General features: G+C 53.0%; 2 protein-coding genes across 3 annotated transcripts; one reads left to right on the top strand and one right to left on the bottom strand.

Annotated features, from left to right (window-relative positions):
* Positions 1-1,637: 1,637 nt before the first annotated feature.
* ZNF511 (zinc finger protein 511) lies at positions 1,638-7,569 on the bottom strand. Its single transcript, XM_054970543.1, has 6 exons — positions 7,437-7,569; positions 7,252-7,337; positions 6,715-6,916; positions 5,935-6,059; positions 5,562-5,750; positions 1,638-3,442 (listed from the first exon to the last, which is right to left on the bottom strand). The coding sequence occupies exons 1-6, from the start codon at positions 7,518-7,520 to the stop codon at positions 3,373-3,375; spliced, it is 756 nt and encodes a 251-aa protein (XP_054826518.1). The 5' UTR covers positions 7,521-7,569; the 3' UTR covers positions 1,638-3,372.
* Positions 7,570-7,591: 22 nt separating this feature from the next.
* Positions 7,592-23,895, top strand: TUBGCP2 (tubulin gamma complex associated protein 2). Of its 2 annotated transcripts, none has more exons than XM_054970536.1 (17): positions 7,592-7,694; positions 7,928-8,056; positions 8,146-8,331; positions 8,890-9,052; positions 12,651-12,858; positions 14,561-14,760; positions 14,988-15,177; positions 16,141-16,286; positions 17,225-17,405; positions 18,165-18,345; positions 19,881-20,053; positions 20,309-20,437; positions 21,449-21,569; positions 22,590-22,733; positions 22,841-22,969; positions 23,235-23,398; positions 23,557-23,895. In XM_054970536.1, exons 1-17 carry the CDS (start codon positions 7,668-7,670, stop codon positions 23,666-23,668), a joined length of 2,583 nt encoding a protein of 860 aa, XP_054826511.1. In that variant the 5' UTR covers positions 7,592-7,667; the 3' UTR covers positions 23,669-23,895. The 2 variants fall into 2 exon arrangements, with proteins under 2 accessions (XP_054826511.1, XP_054826510.1); XM_054970535.1 differs by having other exon boundaries at positions 7,592-7,823.
* Positions 23,896-25,362: the final 1,467 nt, after the last annotated feature.

Here is a 25,362-nt window from a genome sequence, read left to right as displayed (position 1 = left end):
AGCTGGGAGCTATAGGTGACAACCAGTGGTGTTCTAAACAGAGACAATTCTCTAGTAATTAATTGACAGGTACTTCAAAATATTAAGCTGTGGTGTCGAGGTCAGTCTAGGGCCTGCAAAACATAGGTCTGAATCCCAACTCGTCATGGAAGCTCACTGGGTGACCTTGAAACCGTCACTCACTCTCAGCCTAACCTACCTCACAGGGCATTTGTTGTGAAGATAAAACTGAGGAGAGGAAAACTGTGTAAGCCCCTTAGGGTCCGTTTTCACACACACACACCCAGGAGATCACGCAAACTCACAGCATGAAGCGTCTTCCTAGCACGATCTCCCAGCACAGTCCCCTCTAATGGCCCAATGACGTCAGAAAAAGGGCCATTAAACGGGATTGCGCCAGGAAATCGCGCTAGGAAGATGCTTTTATGCCGTGAGTTTTGCGTGATCTTCCGGGCACCTGGCCGTGTGAAAACAGCCAGGGTCTCAACTAGGGGGACAAGGTGAGGTATACATGAATAAGTAACTTTCTTTGCATCTATATCTGTGTGATCAAAGAGCTTCCAGATTGACAACTGTATTTCAGAATCACAGAGCTGGAAGGGGCCATACAGACCTTCTAGTCCAACTCCTGCCCAATGCAGGATCAACCTAAAGCATCCCTGACAAGTATTCACCCAGCCTCTTCTTGAAAACTGCCAGTGAGGGGGAGCTTACCACCTCCCTAGGCAGCTGATTCCACTTTTGAATTACTCTGACTGTAAAAAAGTTTTTCCTAATATTCAGCCGTTACCTTTGTGCATGTAATTTAAGCCCATTGCTTCGGGTCCTACCCTCTGCTGCCAACTGGAACAGCTCCTTGCCCTCCTCCAAGTGACAGCCTTTCAAATATTTAAAGAGAGCAATCATGTCCCTCCTCAATCTCCTCTTCTCCAAACTAAACATTCCCAAGGCCCTCAGCCTTTCCTCGTAGGGCTCAGTCTCCAGACCCCTGATCATTCTCGTCGCTCTCTTCTGCACCCTCTCGATTTTGTCCACGTCCTTTTTGTAGTGAGGCCTCCAGAACTGCACACAATATTCCAGGTGCAGCCTGACCAAGGCAGTATAGAGAGGGACTATGACCTCCTGCGATTTCGATGCTATGGCCCCTTTGATACAACCTAAGGGTGAGTTTGCCTTTTTTGCCACCGTATCACACTGACTGGTCATATTTAGTTTACAGTCCACTCTTACCGCAAGATCCCTTTCACATATACTACTGCCCAGAAGTGTATCCCCCATCCTATATTTGTGCTTCACATTTTTGTGTCCCAGTTGTAATACTGTGCGCTCATCTATGTTGAATTGCATCTTGTTCACAACCGCCCACTTCTCCAGAGTATTCAGGTCTTGTTGAATTTTAACTCTTATCCTCTTGGGTGTTTGCCACTCCTCCCAATTTGCTACCTGTGATTGCTGATTTTTTTTCCCTTTGTTACATTCAGGGTTGGTTTCCTCCAAAAAAATGATGACTGGTGAAGGGCCTTTGGGCAGTGGAGGAAAAAAATGCCTCACACTTTCTAAGCAGGAGTGGCAAACTAAAATCCAGTTTAAAAACCGTCTTCAGCAAGTAACTCAGTGACTAGACATTGTACACGGCATCAGAGAATAACTTCTGTATAATACAAGGAAAAACCATACAGATGCTGTATGACACACTGAAGCAAATAACGCCACACAGACTATATTGATTTTTGAGAAGCTGATTCTTCTACTGTGAATCTGAAATAGCACCATCACAGCAATGAAACGGCTGAAATAGCAGAGGTACACCACAGTATCAGGCACCATCACAGCAATTCCAGCCAAGACTGCACAGATAAACTGCTGCCAAGAATTTTAACCAATACTGGCATATCTCCCCCCCCCCCCAAAATCTTGGGGATGGAGCAAAGCCACCAACATTGCCAAGAATGTTTTGGTGCCGCTCGGCGAGGAAGGCGGACTAAAAATCTATTATAATAAATAAATAAAATATAATAAAAATCTCTAAAACTGTGGCTGGTTGACTTGGATGGAACACACTTCTTTCCAACTGGATATGATGCCTCCAGCAAGGGAAACCAAACATTCTTTCTCATGCCTGTTCGGTACTTTTCTGCAACCGAGGGAAGTTAATGTGAAGGCGTGCTTGGTTTCTGTAACAATAACCAAGAGACAAGTGAGGCAACAGCAGCACAGATCTGCAGCGTTCTAGAGAACCGTGGCCTGAACCTGACCCGACGGTTTCCTTCATTGCTGCTGCTGCTGCTTACGCCGTGAATTTCGGTAAACACAAGCCAGTGATCCAGAAACTCGAGCTTAGTGTGTGACTGATATGTGTGGGATGCAAACGCCATGTCATCCACAGCTCTCTCAAAACTGGGATGCTGGTGTTTTTTGATGTGAAAACATTTGTCTTTAAAGGAGCGAGTTCCTGTACTCATCTAGAAATTCAGATTCCCTGATGTCCTCCTTTGAGTTCACAGAAATGGGAGTACAGAGATATTATTAGGCCTGTATCTACACAGTGACTATCACGCATGCCTTCTATAGAATGAATTCTGCCCCACTGGCCGGCATGGAGGGCCTCCTACCTCTCAGATGGGGAAAAAGCATGTTGAAAGACTGAAGGGGAAGCAGTCAGTCTGGGAGAAGGGGAGTCTCGCCCGCTGTGTTGCATCTACTGTCTGCACAACTGGATGGCATTACTTGACCCTCTCTGGCTGAGAGGTGGGAAAGTGCCAATGTCAGCTGCACTGACCCCACAGTATCCTGAAAGGTCTTCACTTAAAACTTCAGAAAAGGAGAAAGGAGTAGTTTTATGGAAGATCGGTTAATGACATTCTGGGAGACATCTCTCCATCTACCAGGAAGAAATTCAAAAGGTAGACCAGGTGTTAACACAGTGCCCTGACTTAGCAAGGACACCTGTCATCAAGGACGTCCCTGGCTCAATTCCTGGGGATCTCGTGAGGGGGGGGGCAGTTTCTCTCCGCCTCACCCCTCACTGGGGGATCATAGTGTCCCCTGCCCTTCCTCACACAGTTGCATGAACTGCTGATGTGCACCATCAGTCCTAAAGCACCACAGAAATACTAAATTCCATGCAAACATCTGAAGGTGGTTCTGAGCACGTATCCCTTGTCCCTTGTGGGAGCATCGAATGGAGACGAGTTTCCAGTAGGAGAAGACCACTCTGGCCTGTGTGCCCTATGAAGGTGCCTCCATCTGGCAGGGCAGGGGCAGAAGCAGGAAGAAAGGTCAACTCCTCCCACACTTGGGCTCTGCCGTACTTTTATTCCTCCTTGGCTCCAAAGGGCTTCATGAAACACGGGCTGGGCTGTCCTCTCGCGCTCAGGCTCTCTTCTTTCCGCTTCTGAAGCTACGAGTGGATCCTTGCCCAAAACAAACGCTGGGTGGGATTCTGGAAGGCGAAACACAACAAGACCACTTTGTTATTTATTTATTTATTTAGAACATTTCTGTGCCATCTCTCCATAGACCTGCTTTAACATCTCTTTGCCCAAAACCCATCAATCAAAGGAAGTTTAACACAGTATTACAAAATGGAATGATAATCAATTGCAGCTAACAGCACAATCCTACGGAGAGTTACTCCAGTCTAAGTCCATTGACTTCAAGGGGCTAAGAATGGAGTAACTCACTATAGGATCGCGTTGCAAGTGATATAAGCAAGTGGCTCCGTGTCCAATAATTTCCATGATCTTGCAAGATGCAAGTTGAAGAACAAAACAGCGGGGAGAGAGAAAGAATACCCAAATCAGGTCCGGGCATTTGAACTGTCAAAAATGACTCAGTCAGCTGATCTACCAGTTTGGTGTAGTGGTTAAGAGCGCAGGACTCTAATCTGGAGAGCTGGGTTTGATTCCCCACTCCTCCACTTGAAGCCAGCTGGGTCATCTTGGGTCAGTCCCAGCTCTCTGCAGCTCTCTCAGCCCCACCCACCTCAGAAGGTGATTGTTGTTGTGGGGATAATAATGTGACATACTTTGTAAACCGCTCTGAGTGGGCGTTAAGTTGTCCTGAAGGGTGGTATATAAATCAAATATTATTATTATTATTATTACTGGTCAAACATTTTTAAAGAGTTAATGTTATTTAGAAGAAAATGAACTGTTCTATCATCGACAGGTTTGATACTTAGCTACTTACCAAAAAAAAGTTAACTTACTATGAAACAATGACATTGTGTTTTTAAATAATAAATTACAGCTTAATGTTAGGAAAGCAAAAAATGTAGATAGCCATAATGGTCTATAACAAAATCCAAAAAGCAAAACGCTTTTTATTAAGACCAAACAAAAATAACACATCATAATATGCAAGCTTCTGTGCTCTCCAGAGTTCTTCACCTGTCAGCTCAGAATACATTTTCGTTGTCAGTCAGCAGCCTTTGTAGAACGCTTTCAGGGCCTTGATGGGCACAGGAAAGGGTGCACCCCTGAAACTCTGGGAAGAACCAGCAAAGAAGACGCGGTCCTGGAGCACGCAGAAGCCTGTACACCGAGACGGGTGACTGTGGTTGGTCCTAACAAAAGGTACTGTGTGACTTCGGTTTTTGAATGTTTGCGTGTCACCCTGGAAAACTAGGGACTGCCTAGTTGCAACATACTGGGAGAGATGAAATTAAACCTGAACCATTACTTAAAATTGCAAAAGAGCAATTACTATATTACATATTATATTGTCCTTAAAGAGCTGCTATGACATCGATCTAGGTTCAGATCCTCCCTCAGCTACGCAAAGGACACTCAGCTTAACCCACCTCACAGGATTCTCCTCGAAGGGAAGGCTGGATAAAACCACTCTAACTAACAATATTAAAAGGATGTTTGAAAACACCTGCAATTCCAACAGGTAACCAATGAAAGATGCCCTGCTGGTCTACTTGGTTTGGCAAAAAGGCCAGCAGCCCTGGCCAACAAACCACACAGGAATGAAATACACAAGAGAAACTCTGCCACCCGCACAATGACCTTCTCAGCTTCATGGAATGTCGGATGGAGGCCAAATAATATGCAATCCACTGGCAATTTCTGAATGGCCAACTGACGGTCACACCAACCTTTGCCCAACATTAGAAGCCACAAAGTTGCAAGCTGTTTAGTAAAATGAAAATTCTACTGGGACAAATATCCAAGACACTGTTGAACTAGCTGCTCATCAAAAAATACTTGGATTAAATAACGGCTCAAATGTGATCAGCCACTTGCAGGTTATACCAATTAACAATCCCAAATCAGCAAAGAATCAGCATCTTGGGCTGGGGGGAGGCACGCCTTGCCAAAGAGAGGCACAGCACAAGCCCTTTACATAAACTCTGAACATTTTAAGGGAAGGGCAGAAGCATGGAAGGCAAATACAACAGCTATCATACCGGCACCTGATGAAGCCCAGCGGATTTTGTGCTAGAATGAAAAGTGCCCCAAGCCTCCTGCTTGTATAATAGCACGCACACTAGACCCTGCCGTACAGCCAAGGAAGATGGACCGGGGCTCTTCCAAGGTGGCAGGGAAACAGACCTTGTTCTAGAGAACCGTGTGTCAGACGCTGGTGAGACCAAAGGATTCTCCATCCCAGGCTGGTGGGCCTTGTCCGCTGCAGTCTCGCTAGAGCCAATTTCCATAGCATCCTCTGATGAATGTTCACAGAAGTTGACATTCACATCCATTGGCACAGTGTGACCTCTAGAGGGAGACTTCATTTTTGTGCTGCAGCAGAAACATAATTATTTTCAGGGCTTTTCCCTCTGCACTGACGAAGATATCGTGAGCATTTAGGTAACTAGTTTAGTGGCTAAGTGAGCTACTGGAAGGCAGCCTCCACCTCCTTTCTGCATATTAATCCTTTCCAAGGTGAAGTATTCAAAGAAAGCTAAACAGCAAACACGTTTACCTTTTTGATTTCATGGGTTTATCAAACCTAAAGTCAGGTGGATACCGATGTATTTTGATCAAATGGTCCTTCCGGTCTTTGCTGCTCTTGAATTTCTCTGCACAGCTTTCTACCAGACACTGGTACTAGATGAAGGAAAGGTCCTTCGATTATTCAGCTGCTCTCTGTGAAGCCAAAAGACCCACTAGGTAGCTTCCTCCTCCAGCAATTTCCTGGACTTTAGATGTGCAGGAATAATAAAAGCATGGGAGTGTATCTTGGCCCCTTCCCCTCACCAGCCAGCCCATCTGTCCAGCCTCAGGGCTTAAACACCGGCCTCAGCGTTCTGCGTGCTTGCCCTCATGGAGGATGACAGTGAAAGGGCAGACAAAGCGCTCTTCTGTTTATCCTAACAGCAAAGAGAGCAGTGGGACTCTTGTGTCCTGGGGGGAAGAGTCCATCGCTCAGTGGCACAGCACCCGTGTTGCATGCAGCTGGCCTAGAGTTCAGGGCCTGGCATTTCCAATCAAAAGGCTTTGCGGCAGCAGGCCCGTGAAAGACCTCTCTCCACCTGGGGCCTCGGAGAGCCACTGCTGGTCAGACTAAACAACACGGAGGCAGATGAGCCCACAGCCTGGCTCCAACCAAGGCAGCTTTGGGACCCTTTGTAGCTGCTGCCGCTCCCTGTCTCTGGAGGAACACCTGAGCGCCACGTGCTGCCACCCGTTCCCACCGGCAGCCCTGCCCACGACTCGCCATGCCCCCCCCCCCCGCCCCGGCGAACGCCTGTGCCACTCTCACCATGTTGCGTGTCTGGGCCATGAGCTGGAAGAGGGAGTCGTGCCACTCCAGGAGGTGGATGTCCAGCAAGTGCGCGGAGGGGAAGGGCCTTCGGCAGGAGCGGCACACCGCCCGGTGCAGCAGCTGGTAGTGGTGCTCGTAGCTCTCCAGGCTGCCGAACGCCTCCCCGCAGCCGGCCGCGGGGCAGAAGAGCTCGCAGGGGCTGCAAGGAAGCAAGCCGGGCGGACAGGCGCCCCCGCTCAGACCCGCCTCCGGCAAGGCCGCGCTCTGCCCCGGGGGAGCCCCAGCAGGGAGGCCCCCGCCCCTCCCTGCCCCGCCCCAGCACAGGGCATTTCCCGCTCCGCCGGCCGAGGCCCCCGGGGGTCTCCCTCCGCCGGGCCGCCCCGCCAGCTCGTCTCCCTGAGCCGCGTTCGGGCGGGGGGGGGGCGCGGGAGCCTGGCGGGGCCAAAGGGCAGCCGGGAAGGGGCCCCCCGCCCGCCCGCTCGCCCCCCGGGCAGGATCCGCCCCCAACCACCCCCCACCGCCCCGCCCGCTCACCCCGGGCCGCCGCCCGCCTCCGCCTCCTCCGCGCCGCCTCCGCCGAGGGCGCCCTGCAGGTAGAGGTGCCGCCGGACATCGCCGTCCTGGGGGGGGGGAGAGAGGAGAAGGGGGGGGTCAGCAGGGGCGGGGGGCGGGGCCGCCTGGGCCAGGCCCCTCCCCCTTCTCCCCCCCCCCGCCCCCACCTCGAAGAAGGGGTGCCCGGCCGGGAGGCGGAGGCGCGCCGGGGCGAAGCTGAAGGGGCCCGGCCGGGACGGAGGCAGCGCCATCTTTCCTCCGGGAGCGGCAGCGGCAGCGGCGCGGGGGGCTTCCGGTTCCGGCGGGCGCGCGCAGGCGCAGCGGGAGGGCCGGGCGAGGCGGAGGGAGGCGGCGCTGCCTTCCCTTTCCCCTCCGCTCCGCTCCGCTCCGCCGGGGCCATGGGCGAGTTCCGGCTGCACCACGACGTGAGCGAGCTGCTGCGGCTGCTGCGGGTGCGGGGCGGCGGCGAGGGCGCGGAGGTGTACATGGAGCTGCTGCAGAGGAACCGCGCGGGGCCCTTCGCCGCCACCGCCGCCGCCTCCCTGGGCGCCAAGGCAGGCACGGGCCGGGCGGGCGGGAGCCGGGCGGGAGGGTCGGCCGGGAGACTCCCGCCGCGCCCGGGAGGCCGGCCACTGACCCCGCCCCCCCCCACACACAGGTGAAGCTGGCCGAGCAGTCGCGCGCGCCCGAGGCCTTCCTGGCCAAGTACGAGGAGCTGAAGTCCCGCCACACGCGCCACCTGGACCCGCTGGTCTCGCTGCTGGCCCAGCTGGCCGAGCACCGGGAGGTGAGGGGCCGAGGAGGGGGCGAGGGGCCGGGAGGGCGAGGCTGGGGGGCCGGGGTCGGGCGCTGAGCTCCCTGCCTCCCCCCACGCAGACGCTCCAGTACCTGCAGCAGAACGCCCAGGAGCGGGCCGAGCTGGCGGCCTCCGCAGCAGCAGCAGCAGCCGCCCCCGCCGCCCCCGCCGCGGCCCCCCTGGCCGCCCCCAAGATGAGCGCGCAGGAGCTGGAGGAGCTGCGCAGGCAGCTGGGCACCGTGGCCACCACCGTCGCCGCCCCGCAGGTAGGGCCCGGCTGCTTCTGCCCTGGAAGGAGGCTGGGCTGCGGCGGAAGGGCAGGGCGGGGCCGGGGGGGGGGCTTCCAGGCCAGCAGGATCTTCAGGCCCCTCCGAGCAGAGTCCTGCCAGAAAGCCCCCCCCCCCGTCCTCCGCTGGGCCCGCTTTTTGGCAGGGAAGGCGTGTCTCTCAGGCAGCCCGTTAAAGGGGGGAGGCGGTGGGTGACAGAAAAGGCCTTTCTCTGCTGGGGCTGTGATGAGGTGCTGCCAGCCAGAGCAGACGCTACTGACCGTGATGGAGGGGCCCAGCAGCCTGGTGCGCTCCCTGCTGCTGTGTTAAGATTATTATAGAGTGCAGGGGGCACAGCCTGTGCGGGTGGCTGGGGCTGTCTTTGAAGGGAGGCTCCTGGACCCCTGACCCTGAAGATGGGCAAGAGGTTTGAAGTTCAGCCTTCAGAGACACGTGCTGCCTCGGACACCCCATCCCGGGACAAGCAGCGAGCCCCTCTGCTCCTTCACTGATGCCTGGTCCAGCATGGCTGTTTGAAGGCTCGGTTTTCCTTGCCAGCCTCTGGAATTTGTTCGCAAGATGCTCAGAGAGAAGCAGAACAAGAAGAATTCTGGCCAACCCATCCCATCGTTTCCTGCCTGGGTATATGAGAGGCCGGCACTGATTGGGGATTTTCTCACCAGCTCTGGTTTAACCACGGACACGACGACAGTTCCCATAGGTGAGCTTTACCAGAGCAGCTGATAAAGTCTTCAATGATGCTTTAGCCATTGCTTTTTTAAATTTAGATATTTGTACTCTTGCTTTCCCTCCCAGTAGAGACCCAAAGCAGCTTACAATATGATCCCCCCTTTCCCCGTTCTACCCCCACAACAACCTCCCTGTGAGGTAGGTCAAGCTGGGAGCAACTAGCGCCTTGGGCAGTTTCAAAGTTGTAATTAATGTCTCTAGGTAATTATCCCCAGGAACTGTGTGATAGTGGGCACTGATGAGTAAACTGGGGTGGAGATGGGGGAGGGGAGGAGGAGATGGCCACAAATACATTTGCAGTGCAACCCTAAACATGTATTATTTAGAAGCAAGTCTGATTAAGTTTAATGGGACTTACTCTCTAGGGAATGTGCTTAGGATTGCAACCATCCTAATCTGAAGAAATGCAAGTTATGAATTCATCTGGCTTCACAGCTCAGATCAGAACCACGGCTAGCACTCTTACTTGGATGTCTCTTCTCATACAAGGTGGAAGGGATGTTATATTCACTAATCTGTTACTGAACTAATGTTGAAATAGGGGCCACAGCGTATCATGCGCACAGATCTGTGCGTGTGCAAAAATGGGTGTCAGTTTTCAGGGTCTTTGGACTGTTTCTCAAATTTAAACAAAGTGAGTAAACAATATAGCAAAGTACTTGCTATATTGTTTTACAGATACCTTTTGAAAGCGTTATTCCACTAGCAATTGGTTTACGTTGTTTATAGTCTACCTTTCTCACAAAGACTCCAGGCAGATCACGCAGCGTAAAGCTCTGCAGTTATCAAAATGGGACATCCAATAAGTGACCTAATAGGATTAGGAGGACTTCCGAAATCTGAAACTTCACAGAAAGAGGAAACAAAGCATAAGTATTAACAGGACATGTTAACCAATATAGAAATTACGTGGCAGGATAATAGCTACAGCAACAGGTAGTATATACGGTGTATAGTAACATAGTCCACGTTTGCTTTTCCTCTATTAGGCCATCTTCCTGAGCCGCTCCATTATAACGTAGCCTTACTACCGTTGTGAGAACGTCTGCGTATGGGCAACGGTCGATTGTGTTCATTTGCAGGGTGGCACCGGCAGAAGGCCCTGCTCAGATGGGCTAAGCTGTCGTGGAGGAGCATAGCAGGAGAGGCAGCCCGGCAGATGTGAGGGCCCAAGGCAGGAAGGGCTCTGCTTGTGACAGCCCATACCTTGAATGGCAGTCGATGGAGGGACTGCAGAACGGCAGCGATGCTCTAACTAGCTCCAGACTGTGGCATTCCGCACCAGCTGGAATCTCGGATGGCTATACAGAGTGCATTACAGTAGTCTAGTCTCGGTGTTACCACGGCAAGATCAGCCGTGTCAGGATAGAGGGCCAACTTCCAGACTAGACTGGGCTGAAGGAAAGTGGTTTTTTGCAGCTGCCTTAACTTGCTCCTGCAATAGCAACAATGTGTTAACATACAGGGATATCCCATGTTGTGATTAACAGACTCTTATCAATGTGAAAAAGAATATGATGTGCAAACAATACAGTCACATCACAATGCAACATTCATTGTACTACAGTACTAATACATACCATGTTACAACACAGTTCCTTCAAATGTTTCTTATTAAAGTGTCTCCAGTGTCTCCAAAGCACATTCTTAACCTCTAGAGATTTATTAAGACATGAGGCGGAATGGATTTTCACGTTGAACACACTGAAGCCTCATGGATTAAATACTGAGCTCTCGTTTCAAGCCTTTTGGGGATGAGAAATCAATGGTATTTACGTTACTGCGTCTTTAACAAGGCTTGGTTTTCTCCTTGATTGTGAGTAGATAGTGCTTATATAGTGATCAAGAACACCTGGAGAGACACATAGATCTCCCCTCAGGCGTCACTCTCTGGGTTAGATTGAATGAGTCAGCTGCAGGGTAAGAAACCTGAGTTTGGATTGATGCCAATGAGAACCATTTGTGATTTGTTAAGAATGAACTTGTCAATGCTTATGTTTATGAATATGCCTTTGTTTTCATGTAGTGTGCCACAAGTCCCTGGGAAAGTCGTTTTGACGAAAGCTAGGACTGTCAGTGGCTGTATTTCTCCTGTAACACCTTGTTAAGATCATGTGAGGCACCTGTAAAAAGAAACCACATTACAAAGACCAGCACAGGAATGTTCATTCTTCACCCAAGGAGTTCTTACCTTGTTCTAAGAAGAAACAGGAATGGGGTTGGTGGTCCCCTGCGGTTAAGAATGTGCTTTGGAGACACTGGAGACACTTTAATAAGACACATTTGAAGGAACTGTGTTGTAACATGATATGTATTAGTACTGTAGTACAATGAATGTTGCATTGTGATGTGACTGTATTGTTTGCACATCATATTTTTTCACATTGATAAAGTTTGTTAATCCTAACGTGGGGTATCTGTGTGTGTTAACTCATTGTTGCTATTGTCTGTAAACGGGTATCAGGCTTGTTTTGCTTATTTATTAACTTGCTCCTCCAGCAGTAATATTAGATCTGGCATCACCCCTAAGCTCTTACCTGAGTCAGCAAGGGGCAGCGGGATCCCGTGGAAGGAGAGGAAGACAAGAATAGCCTCTAAGATCTCTTCTTTTCCAACCAGGATTACTTCCCTCTTGTCAGGGCTTAGTTTCAGTTTGCTCACTCTTAGCCATTTAACCTCAGCAGTCAGGCAGTGGTTCAGGACCTCTGCCGCGTCACCTGGAGATAGAGCTGGTTGGTGTCAGTGTGTTGATGGCATCTGACCCTAAAACTGACCCATTTGTCCTAACACAGAGCTTGAATGCAGTGGGGGATAAGACTGCGTCCGATCCCGCACTGAGGATAGCTGGTCTCCAGTGGCATCGCCAGGGTGGCCTGGGCCACTGCACCAGAGGCTGCAGATGAATCCCAGTCAGAGGAGCAGCCCAGAAGCAGGGCCTTTGTCTGCATTCAGGCAGAGGTCCTCAGCTAAAGCCTCCAGGGCTACCTCTGTCCATAGCCTGGCTTGAAGCCAAACTAAAAAGGGTCCAGAGCAGATGAGTTACCCAAGAAGACCTGGAGTTGGCCAGCCACAGTTCTCAGTCACTTGACTCACAAGACACTCCACATGTTTCAACATAAAGGTTCTGACATTTTGAATATACATTTAAACTGAATTTGATTTTGTTGCAGTTGGAACAGGAAAGTAACTTGAAGCTAAAAGGTGTGGTGTGGTGTGCTGTCAAGGCACAGCTGACTCATGGTGACCCCCCGCCCCATGGATACACGTCCAAATGCATTTGGTGTTGTTTTACAGTTAGTGGTAGTTCCACTGTGACACCTTGTGTTCATTTTTTAAAGGATATTTATTTTGTTTAAAAAACAATGAGATTTAAATAGGCGTGTATTTGTTACATATTCTCTTTTTATCAATCTCTTTGGGGTTTTTTCCCCTGGTTTTGGAGCTGGCTGCAGGCTTTCTTTACCAGGTCACGCTGAAAGTGGAAGAGACCCAGGTGAATGCCGTGGCGAAAGGCTGGCTTCACGCCACTGCGGGGATGACCCCGCTTTCTCTCCGTGTTTCTTTGCCAGGAACATTGCCCCTGACATCCCAAGAGTCTGCCGTTGTGGAGGACCTCTTGTATGTTTTGATTGGAGTCGACGGCAGATACATCACTGCACAGCCGCTTGTTGGCAGAGAGAACCGAGCCTTCTTAGTAGATCCTAACTTAGACGTGTCTGTCAAAGAACTCGTCACCAGGATTCTTCCCGTTGCTGCAAGTTACTCCATAGTAACAAGGTACCAGCCATTGCTCCGGGATTTCTTAGGCACAGGGGTGAGAACTGCAGGCAGGGAAGGGAGACTTTGGCCCCAGAGTGCTTTGGGGTTGACGAGGGCTCCATGACCCCATGGGCCAGTGAGAGGGAGCCTAGCACACGGTTGCGGCCCACAGCTTCCCTGGAACTGTAGGCACAAGTAGGGCTGGCCGGCCTGCCTGCCAAGCAGTTCACAGTCAGATATGGCCAGAACCATCCACTGATGCTTCACAAAGCCAAGAATAGTTTATTACTAAATGAATACATGATTAATTGCTAATTACTATTTATTAATTGTTGTTTTAGTTCATAAGCCGCCCCAGGTGGGCTCTCTGAAGACGTAGCGGTCTTCTCAATACATTAATGAGGGTACCTGGGCCCGTGAGGGTGCCGTTTGTGCACGAGGGCTGCTTGCCGCCTCCTGCCCTGCAGCACACGAGGAGAACTGCCAGGATTCTGCTGCCCCCCCCCCCCCCCGTCCAAGCAGGAGTCGGAGCACGAGCAGAGTCACCAGTAGGCAGCAAAACAAACTCGCCATTATGAAAAAGAAACTCCAGTCGGTAGACCTGTTGGCCTGCTGCAGCCAACGCCACGAGGGTCTTGTGGCCCCCTGAAGATGCCTGAACGGTCCTGCGCCTGCTCTCATGGAGCCCCGAGTGAGAAGTGTGTTATATTCAGCTGGCAGAAGTAAATGTCTCTACAGCTACTGGGGGGGGGGCGGGGGCTAAAGCAAACGGAGGCCCAGAATCTCAAGCCGCAGGATTGTTACCTGGCATGGCAAGGCGCACCTGAAAGAGCAAGTTTTTCTGTCGGAGCTTGGATCTGGCCGGAGAGTAGAGTGCCTCTCTCTGTAGTAGCTGCGCATAGAAACACACGCACCACCCACCTTTCTGGAGTTTTGAGTGTGTGCGTGTCTGCTGATGGATGGTAACACTTCATGTGCCTGGCAGCCTGTTGTTCTGGCTCCCTGGAGTTTCTGCTGTGATAAATTTGTTCGCCTGAAGGTGGTACAAAGTGCTCTCTTTAGAAATTAGTGCAAGCAGCAAACCTGACAATGGTGACAGTCTTCTTTCTTGTTCTAAGAAAGAGAAGATTGGGGGGGGGGGGGCGTGTTCAAGAGTGTTGACTGGCTGGCTGACCAACCCAGCCAGAGCTGGCCCTCCTGCTGACCCTCCTGGCCTTCAGCCTTTCGGCAGCGTGTGGCCTTCGGGTCCTGCCCCTGTCGTGGCGGTTGAGGGATCGAGACCTGGGATCTTGTCCCTGGATCTCTACGGTGGCTGCCCCTTTGCCCTTTACTTCAGTTGAAGGGAACTGCTTGCTCTCTGCTCTGGCCTGCTTCAAAAGACACCGGTTCTCATCCCAACTAAGAACTGCCTTTAGTAAGATTGTGCAAGTCCTGAGGGTTGCCTCTGCAGATGAAGCGGTTGAAACCTCTACAGGGTGCTCCTCCCTACTGTGGGGGAAGGTGAGACTTGTGAGAGAATAGCTGCTGCTGCTGCTGCTGCTGTTGCCATTGAAGTTTGCGCGGGAGACGGGGCCTGTCTTTCTCACCTTGGTTTTCTCAAGCCAGCAGCATCCCTTCGTTACTGTACTTGCACCTTCCTTCTCCCGCAATGTCGTGGAGCTAGAAGTGCCCAGAGGCGACTCTGCTTGTGTAGAACTTTGCTTCTGCCTCTCCCCACCAGGTTCATAGAGGAGAAGGCCTCCTTCGAGTACGGACAGGTGAACCATGCGCTGGCCGCCGCCATGAGGACGCTGGTGAAGGAGTACATGATCCTCGTCACCCAGCTGGAGCACCTGCAGCGGCAAGGGCTCCTCTCCCTCCAGAAGCTCTGGTTCTACATCCAGCCCACCATGCGGACCGTGGAGATCCTGGCCTCTCTCGGTGAGCAAGAACTCCCCCCCACCCCCCAGCCACTCAGTCCCCAGCAGAGCTGCAAGGCAGCTGGCTGGTGGGCGAAGCGGGGAGACCCATTCAATATTGAGAGTGTCAAAATCCCCCCGCTCACGCCCACAGAAGTCCGGGGGGAGCCAACCCAGGACTGCAAGGCAATTGCTGTGGATTGTTTGTCTGCCCAAGTGAGCAGATCGGGTCCCTTTTCCTTCCCCTAGCTGCTTCTGTCGACAAAGGGGAGTGCGTGGGGGGCTCCACGCTCAGCCTGCTCCACGACAAGACGTTCAACTACACGGGGGACAGCCAAGCGCAGGAGCTGTGCCTCTACTTAACCAAGGCCGCCAGTGTCCCATATTTCGAGATCCTGGAGAAGTGGATCTATAGAGGAATTATTAATGATCCTTACAGGTGCGTTTCGGATTAGCAGTCTTCTTAATAGTGTCTGCCATCAGACTAAAGTGGGTTTAATAGTAGAAGCCTCGTTTTGTGAACGGAAGGGGGGTGTTTGCCTGGGGGAAATCTTCACATCCAAGTTGGCAGAGCTTTTATCCAGGGCTCGCTGCAATTATAAACGGACAATACTCAAACTAGAGGAAAGCTTTGCCTGCTTGGAAAACTTCCCAGAATCACTCACTCTGCTCGGTCTGGTGACTGAACTGCAAAGGAAGAATTGGGGAAGGGATGCCTAATCTCTGTATCGTGTTATGGAAAAAAAGTTAAGTACTCTGCTTTAATTTTATTTGCCATTAACAGCCGTTGCCCTCCTTTAATCAGGACACCAAACTGTGATCAATGAAGAAATACGAGTTTTATTTCATTTATTTAATAAAGCTCAGATGCTATGCCTTGTTAGGACATAAGCATAAAGATCAGCCGTAGCAGAGGACCGTACATACTTTCCAAAGCTAATTATTTACAGAATAAAAGATAAAATTGTTGTACAAAACTAGATACAAACAATTCTTTGGAATCAAATTCTTCAGGAGACAGGGCCCCAAAACAGGCCTGGTTGACAAGGCAGTAATCTCTCTCTGTAATATAAACATGCTCCACGTCTGGTGCCACACAGGGATAAGTGGGGGTCTTAAGGAATAAGAGGCTGCCTATCCGAGGCAAATTCTTGAGTACAAAGTCAAACCGAGAGAGAGATTTTCCTTACTGACCCGCAGAGTTCAGTGTTTTGAACGGTGTCAGAAGGAATCTGCTTACAAAGAAAAGCTTTTCTGTGTGAAAAGTCAGCTCCAGTAAATGCTCGTACACAAGTCTTTAAACTAGAGGTCATTTAAAAACTCCTTATCAATTGCAGCCCCCCCCCCCCCGACATTTTTCTATGCGGCTTTCTTCAGTTCCTTACCTGTTTCAATTTTACAGTGAGTTCATGGTGGAAGAACATGAGCTGCAGAAGGAAAAGATCCAGGAAGATTATAATGATAAATATTGGGATCAGAGGTACACCATTGTTCAACAACAGATTCCCTCCTTCCTGCAGAAGATTGGAGACAAAATACTCAGCACAGGTAAGGAACGGACTTAAAAGGGACAGGGGAGGGGGCAGGGCGGCAAAAGACAGCGTGCCCAACCTGAGAGAAGCTCCAGGCGGCCACCGCTGCAGTTCTGTGCCTGAGAATTCAGAATACTTCTGTGGCTTGGTTTGAGCCCAGTGGGCACCGGAAGAGACCCCCCACGATTTCCAGGGTGTCAGTTGTCCAGAGTCGGAGCTCCCTTCTTCAGACACAGATAGGAATGGCTGTCCCTGAGCCTTTCCATCCCCGCCAAAGGTGGGTGGGGTGTTTCCATAAATTGTTCATTTTAACATCTGCTTGTTTGAGTGTGAGAAGGTGACATACCGAACTCGTGTCTTTAGGAAAGATGCTTATCGCTTAAGAATCATATTCAGAGCTCAGCCCCTGGTTGCAAAATGCCTTGTGGTTTGTTGAGAACGTGCCTGGTGGGAGTGTTCCACATTGACCGTCTAGTTGACTCGGTTGTGAGGCCAGGCTGGTCAGATGTCCTGCATGTCAGACCTGGGCTGCTCTCGGGTGCCATCATTAACAAGCAAGCAACAGGTGCCCGTTTGTGCGCCTGCCTGGCTTGCCTGCTGCTTTGCCTCCTTTCCACCTCCCAGCAGGGAGCCCCCCCCCCACCCAACGCGGCTGTCTTAGTGAGCAGGTGGCTTCAAGGGGTGGTGCCACTCACCGGGTGCAGTTTGTGAATTCAGGCATCCCAACACACTACTGCAGTGACCAGCTGTGGTTAAGCGGCCAGTTGAGCCCCGGTTGGGTGCTGTCCGTCAGAGTTGTCCTGACCTGCTTGAGCCTGCAGGTGCCTGCCTGGCACTCCCGAGCAAGGCCGACTGGCCTTTGCAGCGCTGTCCCTCCACTGGCCTAGGCAAGGCTGCCCAGTTCTGGCTGCAGCTGGCCTCTCCACCAGGACTCCGCTCCATTCTTCCCTTTAGGAAAGTATTTAAATGTGGTCCGGGAGTGTGGGCATGATGTGACGTGCCCGGTGGCGAAAGAGGTCATCTATACTTTGAAGGAGCGTGAATACGTGGAGCAGATAGAGAAAGCCTACAACTATGCCAGCAAAGTTTTGCTCGATTTCCTGATGGAAGAAAAAGAACTTGTGGCCCACTTGAGGTTTGTTTCATTCTTTGATGAAAAGAGTGTTTACATATTTCAAAGTGTTGTTTTCATTGCAAATTAGCTTGCTCTTTCATAGTTCTTGGGGTTCCCATTACATGGGGCTTTTGGAAAGGGTCATCGCTGAAGCTCAGAGGTGGTAGCAGCCCAGTAAGCGCAGCTGCCCTGCTTCAGCCTGCCGTTGGCTGATCTCCGGATGCATTGCTCCTGAGAAAAGGAAAGCCAGGTGCCGGCGGCAGACCGAACCCTTGGGCGAAGGGGCCTTGCAAGCAGTTGCCAGTCGGTTCATCTTGACAGCTGTGTTCTGTGACCCAGGGGGGGGACGGACGCATGAGTGGGGGGAACAGCCAGACTTTCCAGGCAGGTGCAGCCGCATGGGGGCTTGCCAGGTGCCTGGAGTTCCCTCGTGCAGAATGCCGTGTGGAGAGGGCCGCGGGCTTGCGCGGGAGCCCTTCTCTGCTTTTGGCAGGGCTCCTCTGCAGCCTCGCGGGAGGGGTCACATGGGGGCTGGAGGCCCACAGTATCCTTGTTCCCAGCTGAAAGCTCTGGGGTAGCCAGGAAGGGCCAAGCGTGGCTTGTGCCATTGGATGCCACCCGTGGAAAACGAGGACCTAAAAGCCCCCCGTCAGACAAGGCTTGTTCTGCGTTGGTTCTGTTTTGTTTTATGACCCCTGTGCGTACGATGCTCCTGCTTGGGAGCCTGAGAGTCTCCGTTTCCTCTTCCAGCCCATTCACTTGCTCCCTTTTGACCGGCAGGTCGATCAAGCATTACTTCCTGATGGACCAGGGGGACTTCTATGTTCACTTCATGGACCTCACAGAAGAAGAGCTGAGGAAGCCTGTGGAGGACATCGTTCCTACCAGACTGGAAGCTCTGCTTGAATTAGCCCTGAGGATGAGCACGGCAAACACAGACCCTTTTAAGGATGACCTCAAGGTCAGCACCGGGGTCTCCCGGGTTCCCCCCCCCCACCCCCCGCGCTCTATGAAGTCCCACTGAGGTCAGGTGCTGGAGGGGGGGAGCGACTAGATGTTGGTTGTCTGTTTGCTTCAATAACAACAACAACAACAACAACAGCATTTGATTTATATACCACCCTTCAGGACAACTTAATGCCCACTCAGAGCGGTTTACAAAGTATGTCATTATTATCCCCACAACAACAAACACCCTGTGAGGTGGGTGGGGCTGAGAGAGCTCTGAGAGAGCTGTGACTGACCCAAGGTCACCCAGCTGGCTTCAAGTGGGGGGGGGGGCTGAATCAAACCCGGCTCTCCAGATTAGAGTCCTGTGCTCTTAACCACTACACCACACTGGCTCTCATGGCATGTGATACAAGAGTCTTGCGCTCCTTTTGTCCCGGAGCAGGCCCCTGGGGAACAGCAGCTTCCAGAACTGAGGGGCAGTTGGAGACAGCCCCCCCACCCTGGGCTGTTTCCTCACGCCAGCCACTTAGCGCTGCCCTCCGTGCTCTTATGCTCCCATACATTCAGGGGGGCTTACAATAACCATTAGTCATCCATTGTTACAAAACAATATAGAAAGAAATGTGAGTGGAAGTTTTCACATGTTGGCGCTTCCAGATGGAGCTGACTCCATGGCATGAGACTTGGGGACCCCTTCCCACTTGCATGACACCCCAGGAGGGAGAGTCTCTGTGTCCTCTGGGTGCCAGACATCCCCCCTGCTTTGTGGGGGCTGGCTGGGCAAGAAGCATTTCTCGGAGGCCTCCACGCAGGGCCTCTCTCTCCATGAGATGATGCACGAGGCCTCGCCAGCATCAGAGGTTTGCTGCTTGGGGGAGTTCCCTGCCCCTGCCCCCAGAGCATGAAGTGCCACACGAAACATAAGCACGTGGTGCGTGGCTCGAGAGCAGCTTTTCCCATGGGGTGGAGGGGAAGGGGGGCGGGGGGGGTCATCACATCAGTGGATATTGAAGGGAGGCAATGCCTGAGGCCTTGGTACCTGAGGAGCTGCCATGATAGCTGTCACAGGAAACGTTGGCAAGCCCCGGACTTGCAATGCAATGGAAGCATGTGCCTTTGCCCTCAAGTTCCCGTATTCCATACCGGATCCTTGTTTGCCAAGTTGTGTTCGCTCTCCGTACCTTCTGAGAATTAACTTTATCGGTTTCATTATTTTTCAAATTATGGATGACCAAATCAGAGAGAGAGAAACCTGCAGGACGATCGGCTCTTCTTTTCAGACGACGTGATGTGTGTTCGCTCGGTGTCTGCTTCGCAGCACAATATGCCTTCTGAGGCGGTTCCTACCGAGCCGCACCTGTCCGTCTGCTCATCCCTGTCCCTGTAGCTGCAAGCGGCTGCTGATTGAGACTGCCCAAGATTTGCGGGGAAGCTTCAGGGTTTGCCTTTAGCCTGCGGACTGTAAGGGAAGACTAGTTTGCGTTGGCGCGCTCAGTTTGGCCTGAAGCCACACCGCCTTGTTTTTTTCTTGGTGCCGCTTCCTAGATTGATTTGATGCCCCACGACCTCATCACGCAGCTCTTGCGCGTCCTTGCCATTGAAACCAAGCAGGAAAGGGCCATTATCAACGCAGAGCCGACGGAGCTCTCGCTCAGCGGCCTGGAAGCGTTTTCCTTTGATTACATCGTCAAATGGCCGTTGTCGCTCATCATCAACAGGTAAGCCCCGCCTGCTCCCTTGGAACCTTGCCAGCTCTCCCAGCTGCCATTGAGGCAATGTTTTGAAATCCCTAAATGCCTCGGAGGGCAGGAGAGGAGGGCTGGGCAGGCTGTGGGCGGGGTCTCTCCTCAGCTGGCCTGTTCATCCAGCACAGCCATTGAGGTGTCTTGTGCTGGGAACGTCGTCGTCTTCTGCTGAAGGCGCATGGGATCACGTGGCTTCTCGGCACTGGTGCCTTTGTGCTCGATTGGTAGGAAAGCCTTAACCCGATACCAGATGCTCTTCAGGCACATGTTTTACTGCAAGCACGTGGAACGGCAGCTGTGCAACGTCTGGATCAGCAGCAAAGCAGCCAAGCAGCATTCCCTCCATTCATCCAAGTGGTACGAGGGCTTCTGTTCTCCCAGCAGAGGGAAGGCGCCGACTCGTGGCCTGGCTTCTCTTGCTTGAGTGTGCCTTGCTTGCTTGGGCTCGCCCTCAAAATGGGGAAATCTAGCCCCTGGGAGAAAAGGCCCCGCCCCGTCCTTGTGAATGTGCCCCCATGGAAAGGTTAAGCAGCTCATTGTGTGTGTGTGTGTGTGTGTGTGTGTGTTGGGGGGGGGGGGCTGGTATCTCTCAGTCACCCCTTCCCATGCCCCTGCCCGTTTCAAACTACCTGAGCACCTCTGAGAAGGAACGGTCAGGGCCCAGAGCGAGGGGCTGCCCCGGCATCTGGGGCGCTTTGCTCACTGTGAAAGAGCAGGCTTGGCCTTGGGTTGGCCTGCGGACTGGTCCTCCTGCACTAGTTGGTGTGGGGGGGGGGGCGAGCCTTCCTTCCCCCGTGCCCCCCAAGGATCTCTCTGGCCCTTCTGGATTGGAGTCCAGCAGCACATTAGAGACCAAGCGGCCCTCCCTGACCCCGCTGCTCCTCCGGGCTCCCAGGCCGGGACTCCTCAGGCTCCAAGCCAGAATCCCTGGGTGGGTCAGAGGAGGCCGTGGAACTGCTCTGAAGCAGCTTCCTGTAACGCTTGGGCCGAGCAGCGAGTTTCCTGGGCGGTTCTCCTTGTTGGAGCGGAACTAAATGACGGACCTGGCTCACCTTTCACCCAGAGGTGACTGGCTTCTGGTTTGTGCCCACAGCCGCAGGGCATGCCACTCATTGGCACGGCTGCCTGCCTGAGAGTTACGTGGTTCTGCCCTGGGCTGAATCCTTGCCTGCCATGAAACTGTACCCGGGGGGGGGGGGTGCCAACAGCAGGGGCCCATTTATGCAGCATATTAAACACCGGAGGACTCTTCTCAGCCTAATTGGTAGCACAGCAGCAGCAGCAGCCGCCATAACGGTGGCGTATTCGGTGCTCCCCGCCTTTCCCGGTGAAAGGAGGCTCCTGTGCTCCCCGTTCCCATTCCCGCAGGTTCGCTGGGGCGTTCACTCTCCGCCAGCGGATGCTCAACTTTGTGCAGAACATCCAGTACTACATGATGTTTGAAGTGATGGAGCCCACGTGGCACATCCTGGAGAAGAACCTGAAGTCGGTACGTCTGAGAGGTGGTGGCTTCTCTCCTTCGCAGGAGGGGCCTTGAACCGGCCTCCGTGCGGTGTGCATTCGCAGCAGAAGTCCTTCCCAGCTCTGCTCTCTCCCATCTGGATTAAATCGGGGGGGGGGGGGGGGCTTGAACTGTCTCCCCCCCCCATTCCACATTAGGCTGAGGGCGCTTAAGTGGGTGGGAACCTGCCGAAGGTCCTGTTCGGGTGAGTCACGTTGCTGAGGTCGAGTGCAGGGGCAGAGGCCATGGCAGGATTTCACTATGATGGCCAGAATGGAATTGAGTCCAGTAACTGATGACTAGTTGATGCAGTGATGGCAAAATGGGATTAACATGCAGGCTTCACCTAGCTCCTGACAGTAATGGAGCTGCGGCATTCTGTACCAGGTGGGGTCTCTGAGTTGACTTTGAGGGGAGGCCTATGTAGCGTGTGTGACAGTAGTCTAGTCTCAGTGTTACTGTGGTGTGGATCCAGGTGGCCAGAATGGCTGTGTCAAGGTAGGGGCCATCTTCCAGGCAAGTCTGAGTTAGAAGAAAGCCTTTTTTGAGGCTGCGTTAGCATCACTTCTGTCTTGTCTGGGCTCAGTTTCAATTTGACCGTGGCCGTCAGGCAGAGGTTTAAACCTCTATTGCATCCCCAGGGGATTTGGATGGTGGCACAGACAACTGCAGATGGAGGGACCCCGTTTCATAGCCACGAATGCTTTAATCTCTTAAGGCTTCACACATAGTGGTGTGCCGCCGCCCCACCCCCCACCCCCGAGCACCTGGTCTTGTGATTCTGGAAGACTCTCTGGAAGGCTAATGAGCAACCGTCTGTCCGAAGCCTTCTCGGGGGAGGGGGGGCGGTGCTGGAATGCAACCCTGACGTTCCTCCTCACCGGAGCGCCCTGCTGCGCGTCTTGCCTGAGCTGCATTTGTGGGCTCCTCCAGGCCTGCTAGGTGGCTGCCCGCTCACGACGGGAGCCATTGCTGAGCTGGGCCTGGTGGCTTCGCTGTGTTGAACAGGCCTCCAACATAGACGATGTCTTGACTCATCACACGAGCTTCCTGGACAACTGCCTGAAGGACTGCATGCTGACCAATCCGGAGCTGCTCAAGATCTTCTCCAAGATGATGTCTGTCTGCGTCATGTTCACCAACTGCATGCAGGTAGGACCTCACGTTAGGAGAAGAGGCCCCCCCCCCCGCTGCCCCCCAGAGGCCGTGCTCGTTCGGAGCCATGCGCTCGTTCTTCTTTCTCTGCTCTCCCCCACCAGCGATTCTCCCACAGCATGAAGCTGGATAAGGAGCTGGGCCGCCTGACTGTGGAGCACGGGACCATGAGGGGGCCCCCCACGGACCAGGAGCGTGTGGAGGAATCTGCAAGGAAGCAGCTCGCGCACAGGGTAAAGCGGGGGGGGGGGGGCTCTGCAGAGCCTCCCAGGTTCAAGCAGTAGGAGGTGACGTGAGGGACCCTGCCTGAGACCCTGGGCACCACTGCCAGTCTGAGCATGCGAGACGGGACGGACCAAGGGGTCTGGTTCCGTACGCGGCGGCTTCGTCTGTCCCAAGGCGACTGTGGTGTCTTAAGAACAGCAGTGCGGTGCATGCGCTTCCTCCGCAAGAGATTTCCCGCCTGAGAGAGAGTCCCTGCGCTTTGCTGCCTTACAGCTCTTGGCAGAGCACGCGGATTCCCTGCACGTGACGTCTGGCTTTGAAGCAACCATCAACAAGTTTGACAGCAATTTCTCGGCTCATCTCCTGGACCTCCTGGACAAGCTGAGCATTTACAGCACCAACGACTGCGAGCACAGCATGATCAACATCATCTACAGGTAAGGCGGGTGGAGTGGACCCTGCGCAAGGGCAGTCTTGGGCGCAGAAGGTGCTGCGGTGCCAGGGCCTCCTCGGTCACGGCCCCCTCTCCAGGATGCCGTGGGAGGTTTTTCACAGTTGCGGCTGCTGTTTGCTCCTCCCCTTCCCTCTCTTTCAGGCTGGACTTTAACGGCTTCTACACGGAGCGCTTGGAGCACATGTCTGCGGAGCGGAGCCAGAGGGCTGCCTCCCAGGCAGCTCCTGCCCGAGCTGTTGTGGTTGCTCCGTAACTTCCCTCCGAAGGTCCTTTTCTCAAGGGAAGGGGGGGAGAGTGCGGGCACACTCCTGGCACGTGGGTGTTGGGCAGCTGCACTGGAAGCTCGAAGCACAAACATCGTGGCTGCTTGTTTGTGTATATATGTAAGAGAGGGTGTTTCTGAAGTGTGTCTACACTTTTATACACAAAACTAACTTGTACAGTTGTCTGTTTTACTTAAAAATAAAAATCTTTAACGGACTTCCATAGCTTCTGATGTACGTGTAGCTCCAAGTCAAGACAAGTGGTCCAGCGAAAGAGAAAACGTAATATGCTCAGTCGGTAGCCCCCAAACATCAAGGTTGTCATGTTTAAAACAAAGCTGTACAACACTACTTGGTAGTGATCCAAGTTGGAGGAGGAGCCCCCCGTGAGAAAAGGTTGGCCTCTGGTATCTGCTGTGGGTCTCCCACGTTTGTGGTGTTGTACCCTGATTAAGTCCCACACGTGGATAGTGAAAGGAGAGCGAACTGCCTGCGTGTCACCGCATTGATGCACCGCGCAGCAGTCGTCCTGCTGGAGCGCAGCCTTTCTCGTGTCGCTTGGGCATCCTGGGGTGGAGGCGCAAGGGGAGTTCCTCCTGATCAAGGTGGCGGAGCTCTCCTTCCTGGAACGGTGCTGAGTGGCTAACAGTGTCGGGTGAGCAGTAGCAGGGAGGAAGCGCTCAGTCAGGAAGCTGAACTCTTTGGGTAAGAAATGACAGAGAAACCCATGATGGCACAGCCAGTCGGAGAACCAGACCATATTGGGAACAGGGTGGAAGCCTGCCTGCCTAGGATTTATAAGAATGCCCCCACCCCCATCCCCATGTCAGACGAGCCGGGTCAGATGCTAGGTAGGGTCACCATCCTTAATGTATGGGCGTGCTGACACCCAAAAATTTCAGATGAAGACCTCGGCCCCTCTTCAGAACAATGAAGTACCTGGTGGGGGGTGGGGGCAGCTTTGGAAACGGGCAGCTGCCTGTCTTACGTCCCTCTCCTGGAGAACGACTGCTTGGGGAGGGCAGAGGACACCGATGGGTCCCACCCTGGCGGCAGTAAAGATGCCCAAGGGGAGACATACAGACAGAGCCTGGTTCTCCCAGCGTGTCCAGGCTCCCAGTCTCTCATATGCAGATGGATCCTATCACACCTGTCAACCGTGCCATAAAGCATCATTTATCAGCTGAAAGAGACCGTGCAGATGTACAGCCAGACATCCATCCTATTGAACGTGCTGCTCTGTTAATCAGGGCAGGGTGTAGCTGTGTGTGTGTGTGTGCGCGCACACTATCTTGATCAGGAAGCCATGCAAAGGAGGGCAGAGTGTAGGGCCGCCTTGAAAGCCCAGGTCTTCCTCAGGTGTAAACGGTTGAGGATTTTAAGAATCATGCAACCAAACAATATTATGTGAGGGCAAATCATGCACCCTGTGAGAGGGCAAAGAGCCCTCCAGGAAAGAGCCCAGTCCGGGGGGGGTGGGGGGGGCATGGAATGCTGACCTATCTGAGGCAACAGGGAAGGGAGCAGGCGGGGGGGGGGGGGCTGTCTGGGCTCTGGAAACTTGACTGAGTCTCCCCACATGAACCAAGAGCCCTGTTGGGCCATGCCGGCGGTCCATTGAAGTCCAGCGTTCTTCTGCTCACAGTGGAGGGCCAACAAAGTGAGCAGAGGGACAAAGGCCCCG

The sequence above is a fragment of the Eublepharis macularius genome, chromosome 2, assembly GCF_028583425.1.
Source record: "Eublepharis macularius isolate TG4126 chromosome 2, MPM_Emac_v1.0, whole genome shotgun sequence".
Taxonomy (NCBI): domain Eukaryota; kingdom Metazoa; phylum Chordata; class Lepidosauria; order Squamata; family Eublepharidae; genus Eublepharis; species Eublepharis macularius.
Note: the sequence above shows the minus strand (reverse complement) of the source record. Positions and strands in the feature narration are given on the sequence as shown.